Genomic DNA, 18,489 nt, shown 5'->3' on the forward strand with positions numbered 1-18,489 from the left:
TGCACCAATGGCTCCTAATATATTACCAACTAGTAAATAGGAGATGGAAAGAAGAAATTATATCACAAAAAAATCACAAAGATGAAAAATGCAGGATAAAAAAAATAGTGGTAAGAATATGAAGAAAATAAATTGGGAGTCATTTGTACCAGCAAACGGAGTTAAAGAAAAGAAAACTTAAGACCTGTCTTAGTGCCAAAAAACAGATAAAGAAGAAGAGAGAAGAAAGATGCATGCAAGAGGAAAAAATCCCATGCAGAAAAGCTGATTAAAAATTTAAAGAAGGAATAGTTGCCCCCAACTTTTTTCATAGAAATAAGAAAAGAAAATAAGGATAGAAAAGATTGACAATGATTCAGAAAAAATGTAAACAGAAAAAGAATGGGAATTAGGAGCAGCCATGACGTTCTTCAATACTGATTTAACTAGGTATTCACAGGTCCCCTTGCCATATTTTTTACAATTTACAAAGCAAGACTAAAGAATGTAACTATGAATGACTAATTTAATCACTCTTAAATATTGTTAAGTTTTTCTCTTTGAAATATAAATATTTGGAAAGATAGGTGATATAAACACCATATAAGGTCAGTCTAGGAGAGTCAAGACATCAACAAAAACTTGAAAGAAATGGTTTCTGAGTTCCTATATCTGCCTATAATTTAGATTTCTTGGCTGCCTCCTATTAGTCTTTATTACAGATGGACTAATATCTCTGCTCAAACAAACTTTGTTAATCATGTGATATGTTAATGCACCAGCCCTCTTATTTGAATCATCTGACTATATAAAATATATCTCAAAGGAGAATTAATTCCTCCTATGCAAGCATAATTTACAGATTTTTCAGAGTCTGAGCTCTTCCAGGCAATTTATTATGTCAAAGACTCTCTTTCCTATTGATACACCCGATGTGTCATTTTTATGCTCATGACCTGCTATTGCTCCAAGGAGTATGCATGGGTTTTTTTTCCATTAAAAGCTCTATTACATAAAACCATAATGACCTCTTTAGCACCTGAGAGCATTAATACATTAATTGTGAAAAAAAATCTGTAGAGAACTTTAATTTTAAAAAAACCCCAAGCCAAACAGATGCAATATATGGTTGTTCCTTCACTAAAATGTGCTTTCATAAAAATTTTGGGTACTCAGTCCTTCAGTTTCCCCAGCATACTACATTGCTGCTTTATTAAAAGATTGTTTTAAAAGAACTTTAGGAGGTGTAAAGAAAAATGCTGCCTTATTTTGGGGAGTAGATTTGCTTTCCCCTCCTCTAAAAAATACACATCTTTTTGTAGTAAAGTGAGAAAAAGGCGACCTACAGACCTGAGAAATAATCTTAGCAAATAATATTACCCATTAGCATCCCTGAAGACATTTTCCAGGGTAATGAGTGAATCTAGAGGAAGTTAAAATAGCAGTAATGAAGGAATAACTGAGCTCAAATAATATCAAAATGCATTCAACAGACTTAAATTTGAACTATCAGCTTCATTTCATTAAACAGTAAAGAACAGGTAAAGTTTTGTTTATGGAAAACAATATAATCAATGTTAATACCGCTATTCTCTAAAAATAAATGTATTATTTTCTTCTTGCTAACACATGACATGATTTCCCTAACACTGCTACTGAGTATTATATATTGGATAGCCGTTTCCAATTTTTTTCTGTGATCCTGGTTACTTTGACATAGTAACCACCACTTGCTCACTTGGTGGTTTACTAGGCTAGAGAGATAATTAGTCACTCTTGTCCATGCCTACGACACCAAAGGGAGACACTTCAATGAAGTGTTCAAAGTTGGAACACCTGCTGTTTTCAATCCAAGAGGAAAAAATACAGATCAATACTTTCCAGAGGACCAGCCAACTCTGCCAAAGGAAATTACTGCCTCTGGAGAAACTTCTTTCATTCTCTGATTGCAGAATGAGCCTGTTTGCCCTATGTAATTTCAGAATCTCAAATCACCCTTAGAATATTTGCTAGGTTGACCATGAAATATCTTAGGAACTGTTTTATTTTCAATTCCCAGATGTAAGTTATAATTACAAAACACTTTTTCAAATAATTACTATGGTTCATAAAGGAGTGCTATGAACTGTGTAAATCAGGCCAAAAATCATAAATGTGACAAAAAAATAACTTCTCAAGCAATCTGTTTCAGCTGGATTAGCATCATGACATTTAGACATCAGTCCTGTGACTGCTTATCAAATTTCAGAAGAGTCAGAAGATTCAGAGTGCCTTGTATTTTTAGGATTAAGTCCGTAATATTTCCTAAGAAGTCTGCACTGAAATTATTTTATGAGAGTTAGGAAATATAGTTTGGAAAAAGGCAAGTGAAAAAATTTGATATAACATTTATCCTCACAATGTTATGTGATAATTATTTAGAAAAAAAGTTTTAAAAGATTTTATGTTCCTATTATTATTTCAAAATTCAACAGAAGAACTCAATGGCTCTGCTGATTCTTATATATTTCACCTAGTCTATAGAATTTTCCTTATGGAAATATTTATGGCAAAATAGGAACAGAGCAAACATATGCTCCCTTTTTATGCTCCCTCTCTCCTGCCAAGTACTCTCCCATCCTATAAATAATTTTAGCCCTAAGGATTTCCTCAGCCTATTGTGGCTAGCTTAGTCAATAACAATAGCTTTTTTCCCCAAGTATTTGTCCTGTCCTGATCACACACAAAATTATTTTAACCACACATCCTTTGTCAAGGAGTTTCACAGGTCTACTATCTTCTGCACAAAGAACTACTTCACCAAACATGAAGAACCTGACCTTCACAAACTTTATTTAGTAGTCCTGTTTCTGCAGTCCTAATTTTAGTAGTCCATATTTCTGCTGGAATTCCTTTTTCACAGTGCTTCTAATCTTGCAGATCCCTACCACATCTCCCTCAAACCAGCTATTTCTTTTAGGGTGCAGGGGCCCAAATTATTTACTTCTTCAGTAAATGATATTCCTTTTCCCCAGTTCTTGCCCCTCATCAAGCATTTTCCAGTTCAGAATGCACTTTTTAAGATGACAGGAGAACACAAATATACTTTCTACTAATATCTGGTTTGACAAACTCTTCCAGATCTTTTAATCCGTGGTTTAAGATATCACTGGTTAAACCAATTCCTAATGAGAACAGTTCTGCTGCTATCTCATACTGGTTACAGGTGTCCAAATTTTTATGTGTACAGACATTTGACAGGTGGAAGGAGTAGCAATGGAAGGGATTAAAAGCCTCAGGAATTTACTTACAGGTGATCCTGGAGTTATTCTTGATACTAGCAATGGCATTTTCTGATCTACTCCACCCTAGAGGAATGAGAGGAATATCAAGTAAATAACACCCATAAATCTATCATTAAGCATAAGCAGCATTTAAATGAAGTAATTGCTTATTTTCTTTTTATATATATTTTTTTATGCTGTGTCATCATGGACAGGGTTGGTAGGACTGAATTTTCATCTGTAAATGGGGCATTATGGGGTGGGTTGTGGTGTCTTTAAATGTACCAATTTCCAGTAAACTAGACTGAGTGCCTGCTTCAGGCTGTACATTCTAATAAGCATAAACAGATAAAACGGAAGATTTTTTGTAACCCTGTGCTTGAAGCAAGCCAAATTTAACACTTGAACTTCCAAGGCAGATAGTTTTCTTAGATTTTGTGGCAAATGTGCAAGGAATCTGGTAGGATCAAAGTCCCAGACAATTGTACTCCTTTATTCTCTTTACATTACCAATAAAAAGCCAAGGTGAAATGACCAAACTCTAATTTTGATATTATGGCAAATTTATCATACTCTGCTTAAATGGAATTTCAGTAAGGGAATTTAAAACATTTACAATAGTCAATTACCAACAATAATTTAAATTTTCCTCACAAATTAATTTTCAAATTTTCAATGTGATTTCTAAAGGATATAATTAAATGGAACAGCACAAACTATTTAAATTGTTTTAAAATACAGAGGTCCCATTTTCCAAAAGGTGATGCCTTAAATTAGGCCTTCAAGTTCATATTTCAGCAGCCAAATAGGTGGTGTGCCTTGGATATGGGTCATGCCATAATATATGCAACTGAAAACCAGAGAACTATTAGATGCTTATTTTTGTAAGTGTTGCTTTAGTACTTAAGGATTAGGCTGCCACTTCTAAAAATTCTCAGTCCACAGGACAGTCCTGTAAAATAGATTGCTTTCTCCAAATCATTATACTAAAAAAATTTTGAAAATCATGAAGTAAATACATCTTATCCATAAAGCATTTAAAGATAATTAAAAGACAGCTGGTTTACCTTTAGATTAAATCCAAACTTCCCTTCTTCATCTGGTATGATACGCACCAATAGTAAATCTCCCTCAATTAGGTCATTCTGGAATATATAGAAAAAGAAAATGTTCTGATTTTTAGAAGAAAATACCAGCAAATTAGAAAACAGTGCAACCAAATTTAGAAGTGCTGAACAAAAACACTCTATGTAAATAAATATTTGAAATAGGAAGAGGATATGGTTGTAGAATACACCTATGGTAGTAACCTTTTAAATAGTAAAAATAATAATGTACATCTCAGCAAATATTTTCTGGTTGCTCTGTCTTAACATCATTACTCTCATCTTAGCTTTCCTTCCAAATTGATAAATCCTATTAAAGTTCCAACCTGTTTTCATTAAAAGTTTAGGTGCAACATATGAATAGAAATGACTCTATTCCAAGAACAATGAAGTGACCATCTTTAGAGCTTTTCTCCTTTAAATGTGTTTATTTTTACGCAACAGATCCACAAGGCAGAAGAACTAAAAAGTGTCAGCAGCTAACAGACACATTGGAAATGACAGAAACATTCTAACTAATTTTAGTTAGTTGTTTTAATTAAATGCAAGTGCCCACTTTTGGCCAGAACCCCTCTGGAACAGGCTGGGCAAGAATGATCCATGACCATAATGTTAGCAGGGAGCAGCTGCTCTCCAGCCAGGTCAGAACTGAAAAGGATGATGTTCAGCCATCCTTAAGAGATGCCTGGGATAACGCAGAGCTGTGTCTGCTTTTCAGAGATGCCTGGGATAAAGCAGAGCTGTGTCTGCTTTTCAGACAGATAGCAACTTGATTTAGCTGATCTTTTTTTTCCCTTGGAGGAAACAAGATTCAGTCATGTAAGGATTTCTATTCCACTAGGAACTTTCCCTGAAGATTCTAGAATGCTGGACACTTTGGAAACCAATGCACTTGGTAAGCTTGTTTATCATACAACCTTGGATAAATGTGAGTGGCAACACAAGATCTACTCTCATTACTACATAAAATACGCCCATCCTGAAACACAGCCACCACTTTGCCCATTCTCAAACCACAGCCCAGAGTCACACTCACTACTAGCCCTGACTGCCAAAGCACACAAGTGCCCGTACCTTATCACAGTAGTACTGACTGGAGTCTTCTGTCGAGCTGCTTTTTGTAACGTTGTCATACGTTTCTAGGAACTGCTTATCCACCCCTTCCAGTGGGTAAGAGCCAGACATGTTGTCAACTCCATTGGGAGAGCGAGCCAAGGCTTTAGGTGACAGACGGGTCAGAGAGCTCCGCGTCGGACTGTTTCCCAATATGTTCCTTTATTTTGAAAGGATAAATGTTATAAAGGTACTGTTAATCCAGATTTTTAAATTAAAAGATTTTAAAAGAGCAAGTTCTAAGCGTTAAAAGATTTAATACCACTTCTTAGTGGAAGTGCAGAGAAACAGGACTGGATTGTGATCTAAGCCTATCATTAATCAGTGGACATCCAGAAAAATATTCAAAAATTCTGGAATAGCAAAACCATTTAATGCAAAATAGTTGGATGTTAGCAGTGAAAGGCACTGTTGTAGTTCTACAGGAATTCACAATAACACATGGAGAGGGCTGAACCACAAGGAAAAGGCACTTCAGTTGCCAATTCTATCCATGAAAAAATCCTTTGCTGTGATTCCACTGTCATTCCTGCAAAGTACTTTTTTTTTTTTTAAAGATTTCTCCCTCTTATGAGTACCATCTCAACCTTGTCCCTGTGGGTGAAGGCAGTTTGCAGAAAAGCCAAGGTAAATTGTCAGAGAAACAGTAAATGAAGTGAAAATTAAAGGTTTAATTGCAATTAAAATACTGTGTTATTGAGGAGTTATAGCCATACTAAAGGACCCAGAACTAACTTAGGGTACAGATCTGGCATTCAAGAACTTTAGCATTCAATGATAACAAAAGTCAGTACCTAAACCCCCCAAATCTGGCAGCTGGCCAAGTTGCCTGATGGTGCTCCAGGACTTCCCAAACATTCATTTAGCTACATTCTCTCTTATGAAAAGGATGACATACAGACCTCTCATACAACCCACCCCCTTCTTTAAATGAACCAGACTCATGGATACCATACAGACTAACCGCTCCATCCTTATAAATACTACCTAACATGAAAATATCTGTCTTGAGGAAAGCTCAAGGTATAGCAACATCACATTTTGACAGTATTAAAGTGGCAGAAGTAAATATCTTGCCAAGTAAACCTTGGCATTAAAATTTGTGAATTCAAACATTTATTTCTGCTTTGGTATTTGTAGATATATGTGAGCTTTACTGAGTTATTTCCAGCAGATATTTAGAGCTGTCAATGCAGAAGTAATTCTACTCCAAGGAGTGTAGCTTTTAGCATACAGGACTTGTATTGCAGCACCCTTTGACACTGCAGCCACTTGTTTTTTGGCCTGTGAAAGTCTGATCACAGCAAATACAGATGTCCTGAGAGGTGCCACCAAGGAAATGCATTCTTGCCATAATACCTCTGACTTTCAGTTCGACTATGTGTACTTGGCAATGGCAATGTGGTATTTCATGCAACACTTGCACTACTTTCAGTTACTACAGAAAGTGGCACTTTTTGAATGCATTCAAAGTTTCAGAATGCTTTGAAGTAGTGAACTGTAATTCCACTGTCAAATTTCTGGTTTTATCTGATAGCTTCCAAGACTTTTCATGATTCTGATGAAGTCAATGTTAAGCAAGGAGGAACACTGTGTATGTAAATACATCTTGATAAGTTTTTCAGAACACAGTCCAAAAAAACATTTCACTTACAAGTTGAAATTACAGACCGTGTAATGATTTTTTAATGTAGAAAAGAAATCTAACAATACCAGAAAAATATTATTTCAGTCAGTGTCATCTGGCACTATTTAAATAGTCACCATATAAAATTGCCAGTGGATTTTTGCATCATTGAACTTTTGCAACAGTTTCTAGCCAAGTTTTTTTGTTAATAGTGACGAGAGATCTATTACAACTTAAGACGTACCAAATCCTGACCCCAAAACTTACTTTTTTTCACAAATCTTTACAATCTTCATTGATTTATACATTTATTTGTGTCTTTTAATCATACAAAACCACTACTTTGAAAAATCAGTTGAAGTTATATATTTCCTTATTTATCTTAAAAAGGTAGGAGAAATATAAAGAAAACTCACTTTGGAGATTCTTGTTCAGATGACCTAGTAAAAAAATCACAAACACAAAAACAACATTAAATGAACATAAATTAAATCTTAAAAAAACAAGAATTAAACTCCAACTTCAAAAAAACACCCCAAAACCAGAAAAAAGCTTGCATAGAAACTAAAAGTTGTGCTCATAATGAATTAAAGAATAATTAACCCTATGGTGAAAGTGTGAATCAGATAACTAGGGTGAGACACTCAGCAAAAATCCCAGGGCAGCTCTGATCACTCACTTCCACTTTTGATACAAGCCCAATACAGGCAGCACAAATCTGCCACTGCAACTCAAACTCTGCAGGAGTTTACACAGGCAATTATTTAGCCAGACACACTACATCATTCTAGAAAGTTTTAGGTGTGGATTACAATGACTACAGATGTCATTTTATAAAAGTCAAAATGCGGCAAGATCTTTATGTTTAGGTAGCCAGAAATGAGCACAGGTGGCTTCAGAAGCTTGACATTTCCAATGCTTATTCTCATGAAGCGAGAGCAGAGAAGGTGTTGACAGAAAACTTTGAGACAAAGTATAATGAAAGTAGAAGTGGTTATAGCAATGAGGACAACCTAGAATGGAAAAGAAATCAAAATTTGCATTACACAGCATTTTCCAATGCGTTCAATTAACTTCATCAAAAATCCCCTGAAACAGCAAGCTAAATGATATGACATTAATTAAAACCGTAGTAGCGCTACCAAGACAAAATTTAAAGTAAAAGTTACCAAAAAAGGTTCTTACAAAGCAAAGTTTAAGGCAGACTGGATAATTTTACAAATTCATTTAAGGAGTGACCAAAAATCCTGGAGTGGTATATGTCCATGCTGGAAAAAATATGTGAAGTAGTTCAGGTTGAAAGTAGACTTGCTGAATTGCCAAGTTATAGGAGACCATCCACAGTATGCAGTTAAATTTTCAACTCACGCTCTCTAAATCATCGTTAATACTAAGAGCTACCTACTACATTTCACTAAAATTACAGTAAAAATAGCACCAGTATCAGTCTAGCTAAGATTCCTTGTATGTAATTTGACAATATGAAGAAATTCTTCCTTGAGAGGCAGAGACGGTAAAGCTTGATCCCTGGGGAATTTTGGAGGTTTGAGTTTTGTGTACTTTTAATACTTTTAAAACATTAAGCTTTTTCCCCTTTTATTACAGTCATATCTAACTTCTGACCCCACTGACATCCACCTCCATTCACCCACTAATATCTCTTGTTCTGTTTGTCCACAATCCCCAGAGAATTTTTGCCCTTCAAGTGTAAGCAGATCCTGTGGGAATGCAAATTCACCTGCTGCCTAACCAACCCACATCTAAATAGGACAAATACTGAACTTGTACTTTAACTCCCCAGTGAGAGGACAATGTCATCTTAAAGTTTTGGGATTTTTTCCGGCCTAGTCATTGGTTTTCACTAATCTTGAGAAACTTTGCATGTTCAAAAACTCATCTCCTACTTTACATTTGATTGCATTGTCCAAATATTCTCAAGTGGAAACAGAGGCAGAGGGGCTGTACAATGACATAAGCCTTATTTCCTTAGGAAGCCACACTAAAAATAAAAAAACATTGAATTTATTTCATTAAGCTAATGGATTTCCTTGTTAGGCAAAGAACAATGAAACTTGGTATTTCCAATGCTTATTCTCATGAAGCAACATCTTTTTTACATTTTGCCACAGGAGACCTATTACCAAATCCTGTGCAGAATCAAAATTGCCCTGAGTAAACCCTTTCAAGAGTCTTCATCAAAAACTTACAGACATAGAATTGTGATGACAATCAACAGAATGCCCTGGTTTTAATATATTACCTCCACTCTATCTTCCCAAGAGGAGGGGGTAAAGAGGAAGAAAAAAAACCTACTTGGGGTTTCATTCACAGACCTTCTATAAACTTACAGTAAATTTTTCATTATCTCTACCTTTGGAGACTTGAATGTGGGATATAAATTCTTAGTACTATTTGATGAAGATTTATTTGTTAAATTATTGCACTTTAATTCAAACACATCAGCTCTAAATGATTGACTGAAAATTCTGCGACCTTTTACATTGGGAAGAAAGGTGACCAAATATTTGACTGAGAAAAGCAACCAAATTCATTGTCTAAAAGAATTCATCAGAGACAGCGCAGCTGCACCTTCCCAAAGTCCTCAGTAGGTCAGCATGCTAGAGCTGCAGAATTTTGCACCCCAACACAGTTAAATAGTATTTCTATCATTTAATTACTTAGCAATATGATGAAATACCTTAAACATGAATAACTAGGTGATTTTTTTTTTGGCTACCCAGTGTTACACTAAGCCATCATCCCCATTTCACAACATACAAGGACTGTATTTTAAGTCAATGAAAGACAGCACTCACCAGACCAGCCATTCAACTTTTTCATCAAGGAAGAGAGCCCTTCCTTGCAAGGAGATTAAGCTTTCCATTGGTGCAGCAAACAAGCAATCACTTCAAAACTGCAGGTAATTTCTCTTCCTCACTTCGCAATATAACTAAAATTATGCCATTTCAATCTTGCATTCAGTATGGATTGATCTATTGACAATTACCTTTAAATATAGGTCTTTGCCCTGAAAAGTCTAACTCTCCTCTTTTGTCAAAAGGACAGAATGGAAAGGTTTTAAGGAAAGACCCCTCCTCCTCATTTTGGTGTGACCTACCAGGGAATTCTGCTATTCTGAGAACTGAGGATGATGAACTACAGCAGAATAAAACCCCGAGAGAAAAGGGTCAACTGAAACAATAGCACTGTAGCAAAACTCCCCCTTTACAAACAACTGAAGGAAACATCTGTAGGTTTTGCCCTTGGGCTGTTCTTGAAGTTCTTAAAGCTTCTTTCATTGTAACACCTGCAGGGCTGGGGAAAGTGAGTACGCCAGCATTTCCATTATCAACTCTTCTCTGAGGACTCACCATTACAACTGGGGTTTTTTATTCATAAGCAAAATAAGTGGAAGGTACTTGCAGCAATGCCTTTCTGCTGCCTTTTAGAGGAATTTATACTCAGAATATTCAGCATTTCTGTGAAGAGAATAACTGTGTAAAGTGTCATAAGTTTTTTGTACTGCATAATTAAGAGAATCAGTACAGAAAACTCGACGACTTCATGGCATACACAAGCTTTTCAGTGATTTCCTAGAAATTTCAGTCATTTGTTAACCACCACCTTCAAAGGAATACTTTGTTACTCTGCATTGCCCCTATTGACGGTGCCCAGTTTACTGGCTTGCCAAGAAAGTTTCATGTGTTTTGATGCACAGCAACTGCTTGGGTTGCTGCAAGGTTCGCCTTATCACATATTGCAATTCAACTTTGATACTTTCCATTTAGATGCAAAATTATTGCATTTTGAACTGGCAAGGAAAGCGTAGTACATTTGAATAAGGATATATATTTAAAAAGCAAAGTTTGCATCTAAGCAAAATATATACATGTACTATTCTCATGTATATTTGGGTGTAAAAGCACATAAAACTTAAAGTCTATTAGTAGTAGCATTATAATTCTAACTTGAAACTAATTGAAACATTCCCAGCTCCACTGTCTAGTATTAGGATATCTTCCTTGAGATAGCCTGAAGTACACAAACAAGGGCAATAGAATTTTGTGAAATACAACAGATTTTGTAGAAACAAAGAAATTATCATATCTGTGTATGATTAGTACTAAGGATAAATAACAGTTTAAAACAAGGGGAGGGTTCTCTTATTTGCAATTTTCTACCCAAAATGTAGTTACAGGGACTCAGCTGGATAAATCTGAAGAGTATTTTCATCAACAGTAAAGCTTCAAAAATTTTCCTCTCATGAAAAATCATATTTTAGTTAAACTAAAGATGTGTTCCCATAGTACATTCACCAAAGCTCACTATGCAGCTACAGTTATTGCCTATCAAATGCTAAGCTAAAAGAATTGAACAAATGCAGCATCCGTTCAGGAAATCTATTTTCAGTGCAATACCTTCACCAGATGATGCATCACACTCACACTAGGAACGTATGTGCACTTCCAGAAATTCATAGCACAGTGCAAGTGAATTTCCGTTCTGTATATTAGTTCATCATTTAATTTCCTTCCCTCCCAGCTCTGGGGCTGCACACATTACTCCATCTGTATCACTAGCAAAAGATAGTTTTACAATGTAAATTGAAAGATGCTTATAGCTTTGCAAGCATTTTAGACAAAAGTTTATGAAAAGATATATTGCATTTCTAACAAGAAGAATTATAGACTCAAAACAATTTATGTTGGAAGGGAACCTGAGAGGTCACATAAACTCTTATTCAAAGAACAGACATCAAAGCTAGGTGAGGGTATTCAGGTTGGCAAGCCATGTTGTCTTTTGAGGTTCTGCAAAGATGGAAATAACTCCACCTTTTTGCTGATGTATAAAAAGGCTAAAATAATCAATATTATTATTTTAGCCTTTTTATACATGATCCCCCCCCCCCCAATTATCTTTTGAGCATTTCCCTAGCTATAACTTGTGTCCAATACCTCACGTTTTCGCTCTGCATCTCCAAGAAGTATTGGCTCTATATTCTTGATAGTTCTCTTTTGGCAGAGCAAGGCAACAATGTGACCAACCCCTCCTCGACTCCCCCAGCCTTCTGGTTCTCATTCATCATATGCTTGCACCTGTGAATATCTTGCCAGATTTATCTCATCAATCAATATATGACTCTTAATATATGATCTATAGCATCTCACCTGTCAGGAAGCTTTTCTTGCTGACTGTTACTACGCCTTATCACTTAGAAATATGTTTTACAATAATCTTCTTTCTGGTTAGACAGAAAATTTCACTAATCTTTTCTGTTAGGCCAGCAAATCTACTCTAAAAAAGTACCAAAACACTTGCTCCTACACAATCTGCTGTTCCAAACCAAATAGACGTGTTCAGTTTATTTAATTACAAGGTGAACAGGAGAAACTGAATACAAATCAGATAACAAGACCCTCCTCCACACAGCTTATCAGGTTACTTTTACAAGCCAATAAGCCAGTTATTTGTTCTCTTTAGCACCTTGTATATTGTGATGGTTTTGACTGAGGTTATTTTCTTCACAATGTCCAGTATAGGGCTCTGCTTTGGATTTCTGTTGAATTGTGTTTTGGATTTGTGCAGGGCTGATCATACAGAGATATTTTTGTTATTGCTGAGTGGGGTTTACACAGAGCCAAGGCCTTTGCTGCTTTTTAAACTGCCACGCTGATGAGGAATTTTTGGGTGCTTGGGAGGTTGGGAGGAGACACAGCCAGGACCAGTGACCCCAGTTGACCAAAGGGATATTCCAGACCATATGCCATCATGCTCAGTGTATAAAGTGGGGAAAAGAAGTAGGAAGGAGGAGAATTCAGAGCGATGGAGTTTGTCTTCCCAAGTCACTGTTATATGTAAGGGGGCCCTGACCTCCCAGAGATGGCTGAACACCTGCCTGCTCATGAGAAGCAGAGAATTAATTCCTGGTTTTGTTTGGCTTCTGTGCATGGCTTTTGTTTTCCCTCTTTAACTGTCTTTATCTCAGCCTATGGCCTTTCTAGCCTTTACAATTCTGGTTCTCTCTCCCTGATTCCATTCGTGGGGGAATGAGTGAGTGGCTGCATGGTGCTTTGTTGCTGGCTAGGGTTAAACCCATGCTAATTCATATATTCTTCCTGACAAGTACCCTTCCCATTCAGAAAAGTGCATTCAAAATCAGGAAGAAAGGCATTAAGAGGGCAAACAACAGCTATATAAATACTCCAAACTATTTCATCTATGATATAAAAAAAAGTTAAAAATATTTTTAAAAGCACAAGCCATTAAACCTAAATTTACAAGGTCAAAAATAAGCTCTTCTCCTCATATAAGGGATAGGGGAAACAACTCCTGTGCAGATAACACAACTAAGATTATTCTGAGCTGCCAAAATAAATTACTGTTTGTTTCAGTAATCCTTTGCATGTAACATCTTTTCTTAAAGAAACCTGAGCTTACTAACATTCATTTAAAGGGCAGGTGCAGGCGCTGGCCACAACATGGGTCTTCTCACAAAGCCAGATGAAAACCTTAAGTCCATGAACAGAGAAGAATGGAGTATACTCCTTTTTTATACTGAATGGTAGAAAACCATGCGGCTTCTCACAGCTGGGTTCTTGGAGGTTAAGAGCATTAAACAACACTGTGGTTTTCAGTTTTCATTTCTTGTCATTAGTTTGTTTTCATTTCTCATTGCCTAATGAAGGGTGAACATCTGTATCACACCTCATGTACCCAAAGATGCTTGAGAAAAAGGAAAGGAAAAATGAAAACAAGGAAAAATAAAGTCCAAAGACCCATAAATAGTATTTGGTTACGTTGGATTTAAGTTTTCATGGCAGACCTTGATATTTCAAGTTCACCAAGTGTTCAAAAAGTCTATTATTAAAACATTTAAAATTTAAACCAAACACCTTAACATAAAGACACCAGTGAAATCATTATAGCAGTTTAAGTTTTCACTTATTTACTTGAGGATAAAGGCCAGGCTAGTTTATTTTAAGGAGTTTTTCTTTTAGCTTCTTCTAAGAGTTCATGTATGAAGAATCCTACACATATTAAGTTGCCTTTTTTTTTTTTTTAAGCTACTAAGGCCAAGCACCAGACCTTGCACTGGGGATGGCCAGTGCAGCCTCTCAGGAGAAAACCTAATACCTGATAAAAGATCAGGCAGATCAAAGTACATGATTCCAAAACAACTAGTCTAATGCCCCAATTAAAATCAAGTTTGATTCAAAGGTCACTGCATAAATCAAGGATGTTTTGGAATTTCCCAACCTGATACTAAAACAATATCACATACTTCAGTATGACTATTTTATTTTTCCTGCACCTTTTCCCCTTAAGTGACACAGTAGCATACAGATCAGAGTGGTGTCAGGGAAGGCAAATCAGCAAGGATGACTTGTTCCTCTACATCTGTGAGTCTCTCCTTATTCCAAATTTGGAAACTGTAGTGGTACCTTTATCAAGACAGACTGCAACAGTGGTAATCTTCAAGCACTATGCCAGGCTAGACAAAGCAAAAATTGCTGTAAAAAAGAATTCCCTGGACAAGCCCATCAGTCTGCCTTTAAAAATAACCAGCTGTGGGTTAAACCTGTTCAATGTCTGTGGGCAAAAGCCCAGGGGAAACATCCACATTTAATACTAAGGATATGCAAGGTAAACTTTTTTCTTACAAAACAGATTTGGCTGATAGGGTAGGATTCTATCCATCAATTCAGCATTCATGGAAAGATTTTACTACACAAACATGCTTAATTTCACTTTGCATCTTTCAACAAAGGAAGTAAGTAATAACTACTGTAAGATTGCAAAAGGAAAAAAAACTGGAATGTGGACTAAGAAACTTCAGTGTAGAGAAAAAGTGGGTTTTTTTAAGGGCTACTGTTTTACCTCAATTGTAAAAAGGAAATGATAAATGACTATTTTATTTCACAGAAATCTAACAGTCAATACAACACAGGATCATTTATTCCATTCTTCTTCTAAGCCACACAAATTGAATTTAATGACTCAGATTTAAGCAGGCATTTTTTCATTTACTTGCAGAGTATCAAATATTATAAACATACCCAAAAAACGTGATAATGCATTAGGGATAATACATCTTATCCCTAAGATGCAAGAAAAAAAGCAATGATTTATATGTGGTAGTAACAGTAAAAATCGCCACACTGAGTGGTATTACTCAGATTCAGCACAGTCACTAGGACTCAGAAAATAAATGAATGTGCTATTTTCAAATTTAGAACATCCTTTTTTTCATTGTCTGTGAAAAGGCATGAAGGCAGGAATTTCCACTCCATTCTCAATAGGTGTAAGATAACTGAAACAGGAAGGAAAGAAAAAACTACAGGGGAAGAAAAGAAAAAGCAAAATAAAAGAAATCCTACAATGTGCTAGCCGGCAGGACACAATTTGCCAGTCACAAAACACAGCATGGGAACATAATTTTCTGTCTACAGCTTCTACCCTCATCATCTCTTCTTATGTCTGCCTCTCAGTATTTTTACTCAGAAAATACTTCTAAAAGTGTTTCATCTGCAAACTTTGAAACACAGTAAAGACATGGTTTCCTATCTATGGCTATTCACAACATCTAAAGGCCTAACTTTTATGTATTATCACGGCTACTACTGCCATTATTAATAATAAATTGTATTAAGGTTCAGCTCTCTTCCAGTCAAATATAGAAAAATGAAGTGATAAACTCAAAACACTTAATATACTCAAAAGAGTAACAAAATCCAAATATGCATACAACATGTCAATTTTCTCTTTTTTTAAATTGAAAACTCTCTGCTATAATGTCACAATAATATTATTATAGAATTTAAAGAAAATCGGAATTTAAAGCTGTATTTAGTACCTGCACAATATCACAGAAGCAGGTGAGTCCTATCAGCTTCCATAAAGACATTGCTTCTCAAAATACACCTTGCCTTAAAGTCACTAGGCATCACTAAAAATCATTTTTCTTTTGCAGTGCTACAAAGGAACATGCATTTCAATACACAGCATTCTCCCCAGCTCCAAGTTTTAAAGTAACTGTTTTCTTTTTGAGACTGAACAATTAATGACTTCGTACATTTGCGATAATCTGATATTCCTTAAGAAATGAGTGTAGCCATACATATAATGTAATACATGAACAAATAATCAGAGTGCACAAAGACAGGTGCTTCAACTCCTGGCAGCAAACCTAGCAGTTGTTAAGGCACTGCAGAGGAGAACAAAGTAGGTCCTCAAGGAATACAGCCAAAAAGCAGACACTGACTTTAGATAAGCCATCGACAGTTTCCTCTGAAGAAGAAAAAGATGGATGACCACCAGCATTATGAAGTTCTTGTGTACACCCAAATGCAATACCTCTTTCAACTGACAAGGTTGAGCTGATGATGTGGAATGTGAGTCAACTCTTAAAAGAGTTTACTAAGTCTTTCTCCCCACAAAAAAGGGTTTCTGACAGGCAGGAAAGGGTTGCAAAAGCTACTAGGAAAGAGGATATTACAGATTTGAACAGACATGACTTAGTAGTTCTTCTAATTTTACTAACAGCTCAACTACTATGTATTGTTTAATGATGAAGGGTTGGTATGCTTTTGACTTGCATTTTGTGTCATGGCATTTGCAGTATAGCAATTGGTCAAAACAAAGCTTATGCAAACAAAACTGTTTGAACTCATTGTAGCATTACAACTGATTGTGACTGTTTCACACTACAGCTCTTTGGGTTTTTTGTTTGGTGCTTTTAAAAAACATCGAAATAAGCAATGGATTGGTTGCCCAAGTCCTTACCTCCTCTGCGGACTACGGTTCTGAGAGAACTCTGAATCACTGTCCCTTGACGTTGGAGAGCCCTTGTATGTGTAAAAAACATCCTCTGTTTCAGTAATATAACTAATCTCATTCGTAAGGTTATCTACAGATGAGTGCCGTGGTTTGCGGATTTCATGACGTAGTCTAGGACTCCGCCTTAAAAACACAGAATACAAACACAAAGGGGAAGATTAGAATATTTCATGAAACTTTATAAAAGAAAAACTTCTACCCTATTGCAGTTATGATCTGAATCTTCATACCAGGCCTATAAGTCTCACTTCAAAATAATCAATTTTTAAGCATTCTGTAAGGTGTACGAGGCAATCATACACTGCTAGGTTCAGTACACTGAACTGATTTGTGTTTCTCCCCCTGAAAATGCAACTTATATTATCATGTTTTAATCATCGGATGATTCGGGTTGGAAAGGACTAATGGAGGTCACCTAGTCCAATCTTCTGCTCAAAGCAGGGTCACTAAGGCCAGAGTAGGCTGCTTAAGACTTTATTCACTCATATGTCAAAAAATCTGAAGGATGGAGACCACAAAGCTTCCCCAGGCAATGACTGTCCATGTGGTGAAGCAGTTTTTCCATTATATCATGACAAAACCTCTTTTGTTTCAACATATACTTGTTGCCCCATCTCCCACTATGCAATAGTGAAAAACCCAGCCTAATCCTGTAGCTGGCCTTCTCTTAAGTAATTCTGGGCTGTCATTAGGCATCTGGGCAACCCCTGCTTCTCCAGGTTGAACATGTGCCACTGCCTCTTCTCTCACAGGGTAGGTGCTCCAACCTCCTGACTACCTTGGGGCTGGTGGTCTTTGCCGAGCTTGCTCCAGTTTGTGTCTGTTTTATATTTGCAGACACAAAGGGCTGCAGCATTCTAATGAAATCTGGAGAATGCTGGGCCAAAAGAGCATCACTTCCACTGACCTACTACCTAGAACTCTGTCAATTCTGCCAAGTAGGACTTGTTTGCTGTTGGGGCATACCAGATGTCTCATGTACCACTTTTGCCTATAAAAATTACCAGGCCGTTTTCCAGAAAGCTGCACTGTGGACAATACTGTTACACTGGGTTCTTATTTCCCAGGACACTATTTTTGTCTCTGTTGATTTTCACACATTTCCTAGTGGCCCATTTCTCCAGATTATCGAGATCACTTTGAAGAGCAGTCCTGGCCCCAGGCTTATTGACTCACCTCCCAGCTTGGTGCCACCTGCAAACTTATGATCAACCATACCATTGCCTCCTCTGGGCCATAAAGAGGTTAAGCAGGACAGGTCTCAAGAGCAACCCCTGCAGTCATCTACCTTTTTTTGTTGTCCAGGTAGAGTGTGACCCATTAACAACTCCCCTCTTAGTCCAGTCATTCAACCATTTGAACATTTTTTTTTAAACCATCTTCTTGTCCACCCATCCAGAAACATAATGTCTTAACTTGGGTAAAAAATTTTGGCAGACAGCATGAAAGCCTTGCTAAAGTTGAGGTGACACCCAAGCTTCTGTTGTCATATATATTCTCAGAATAAAAATGTTTAAATATATCTGTACACACTACATAATTATCCTGCTAGAGTACATACAAT

The 18,489-nt window shown here is 36.4% G+C and overlaps 1 protein-coding gene across 5 annotated transcripts in view; it reads right to left on the reverse strand.

Annotated features, from left to right (window-relative positions):
* The window catches only part of PTPN3 (protein tyrosine phosphatase non-receptor type 3), a 157,735-nt gene that overhangs the window by 22,989 nt on the left and 116,257 nt on the right, over positions 1–18,489 (reverse strand). For all 5 annotated transcript variants that reach the window (XM_063163824.1, XM_063163834.1, XM_063163815.1 and 2 more), the window contains exons 14-18: positions 16,872–17,048; positions 7,505–7,528; positions 5,423–5,621; positions 4,310–4,387; positions 3,270–3,326 (exon numbers count right to left, since the gene is read on the reverse strand). In XM_063163824.1, coding sequence (XP_063019894.1) covers positions 3,270–3,326; positions 4,310–4,387; positions 5,423–5,621; positions 7,505–7,528; positions 16,872–17,048 — 535 coding nt within the window. The remainder of the gene's footprint in view (positions 1–3,269; positions 3,327–4,309; positions 4,388–5,422; positions 5,622–7,504; positions 7,529–16,871; positions 17,049–18,489) is intronic.

The sequence above is a fragment of the Melospiza melodia genome, chromosome 1 (assembly GCF_035770615.1).
Source record: "Melospiza melodia melodia isolate bMelMel2 chromosome 1, bMelMel2.pri, whole genome shotgun sequence".
NCBI lineage: Eukaryota > Metazoa > Chordata > Aves > Passeriformes > Passerellidae > Melospiza > Melospiza melodia.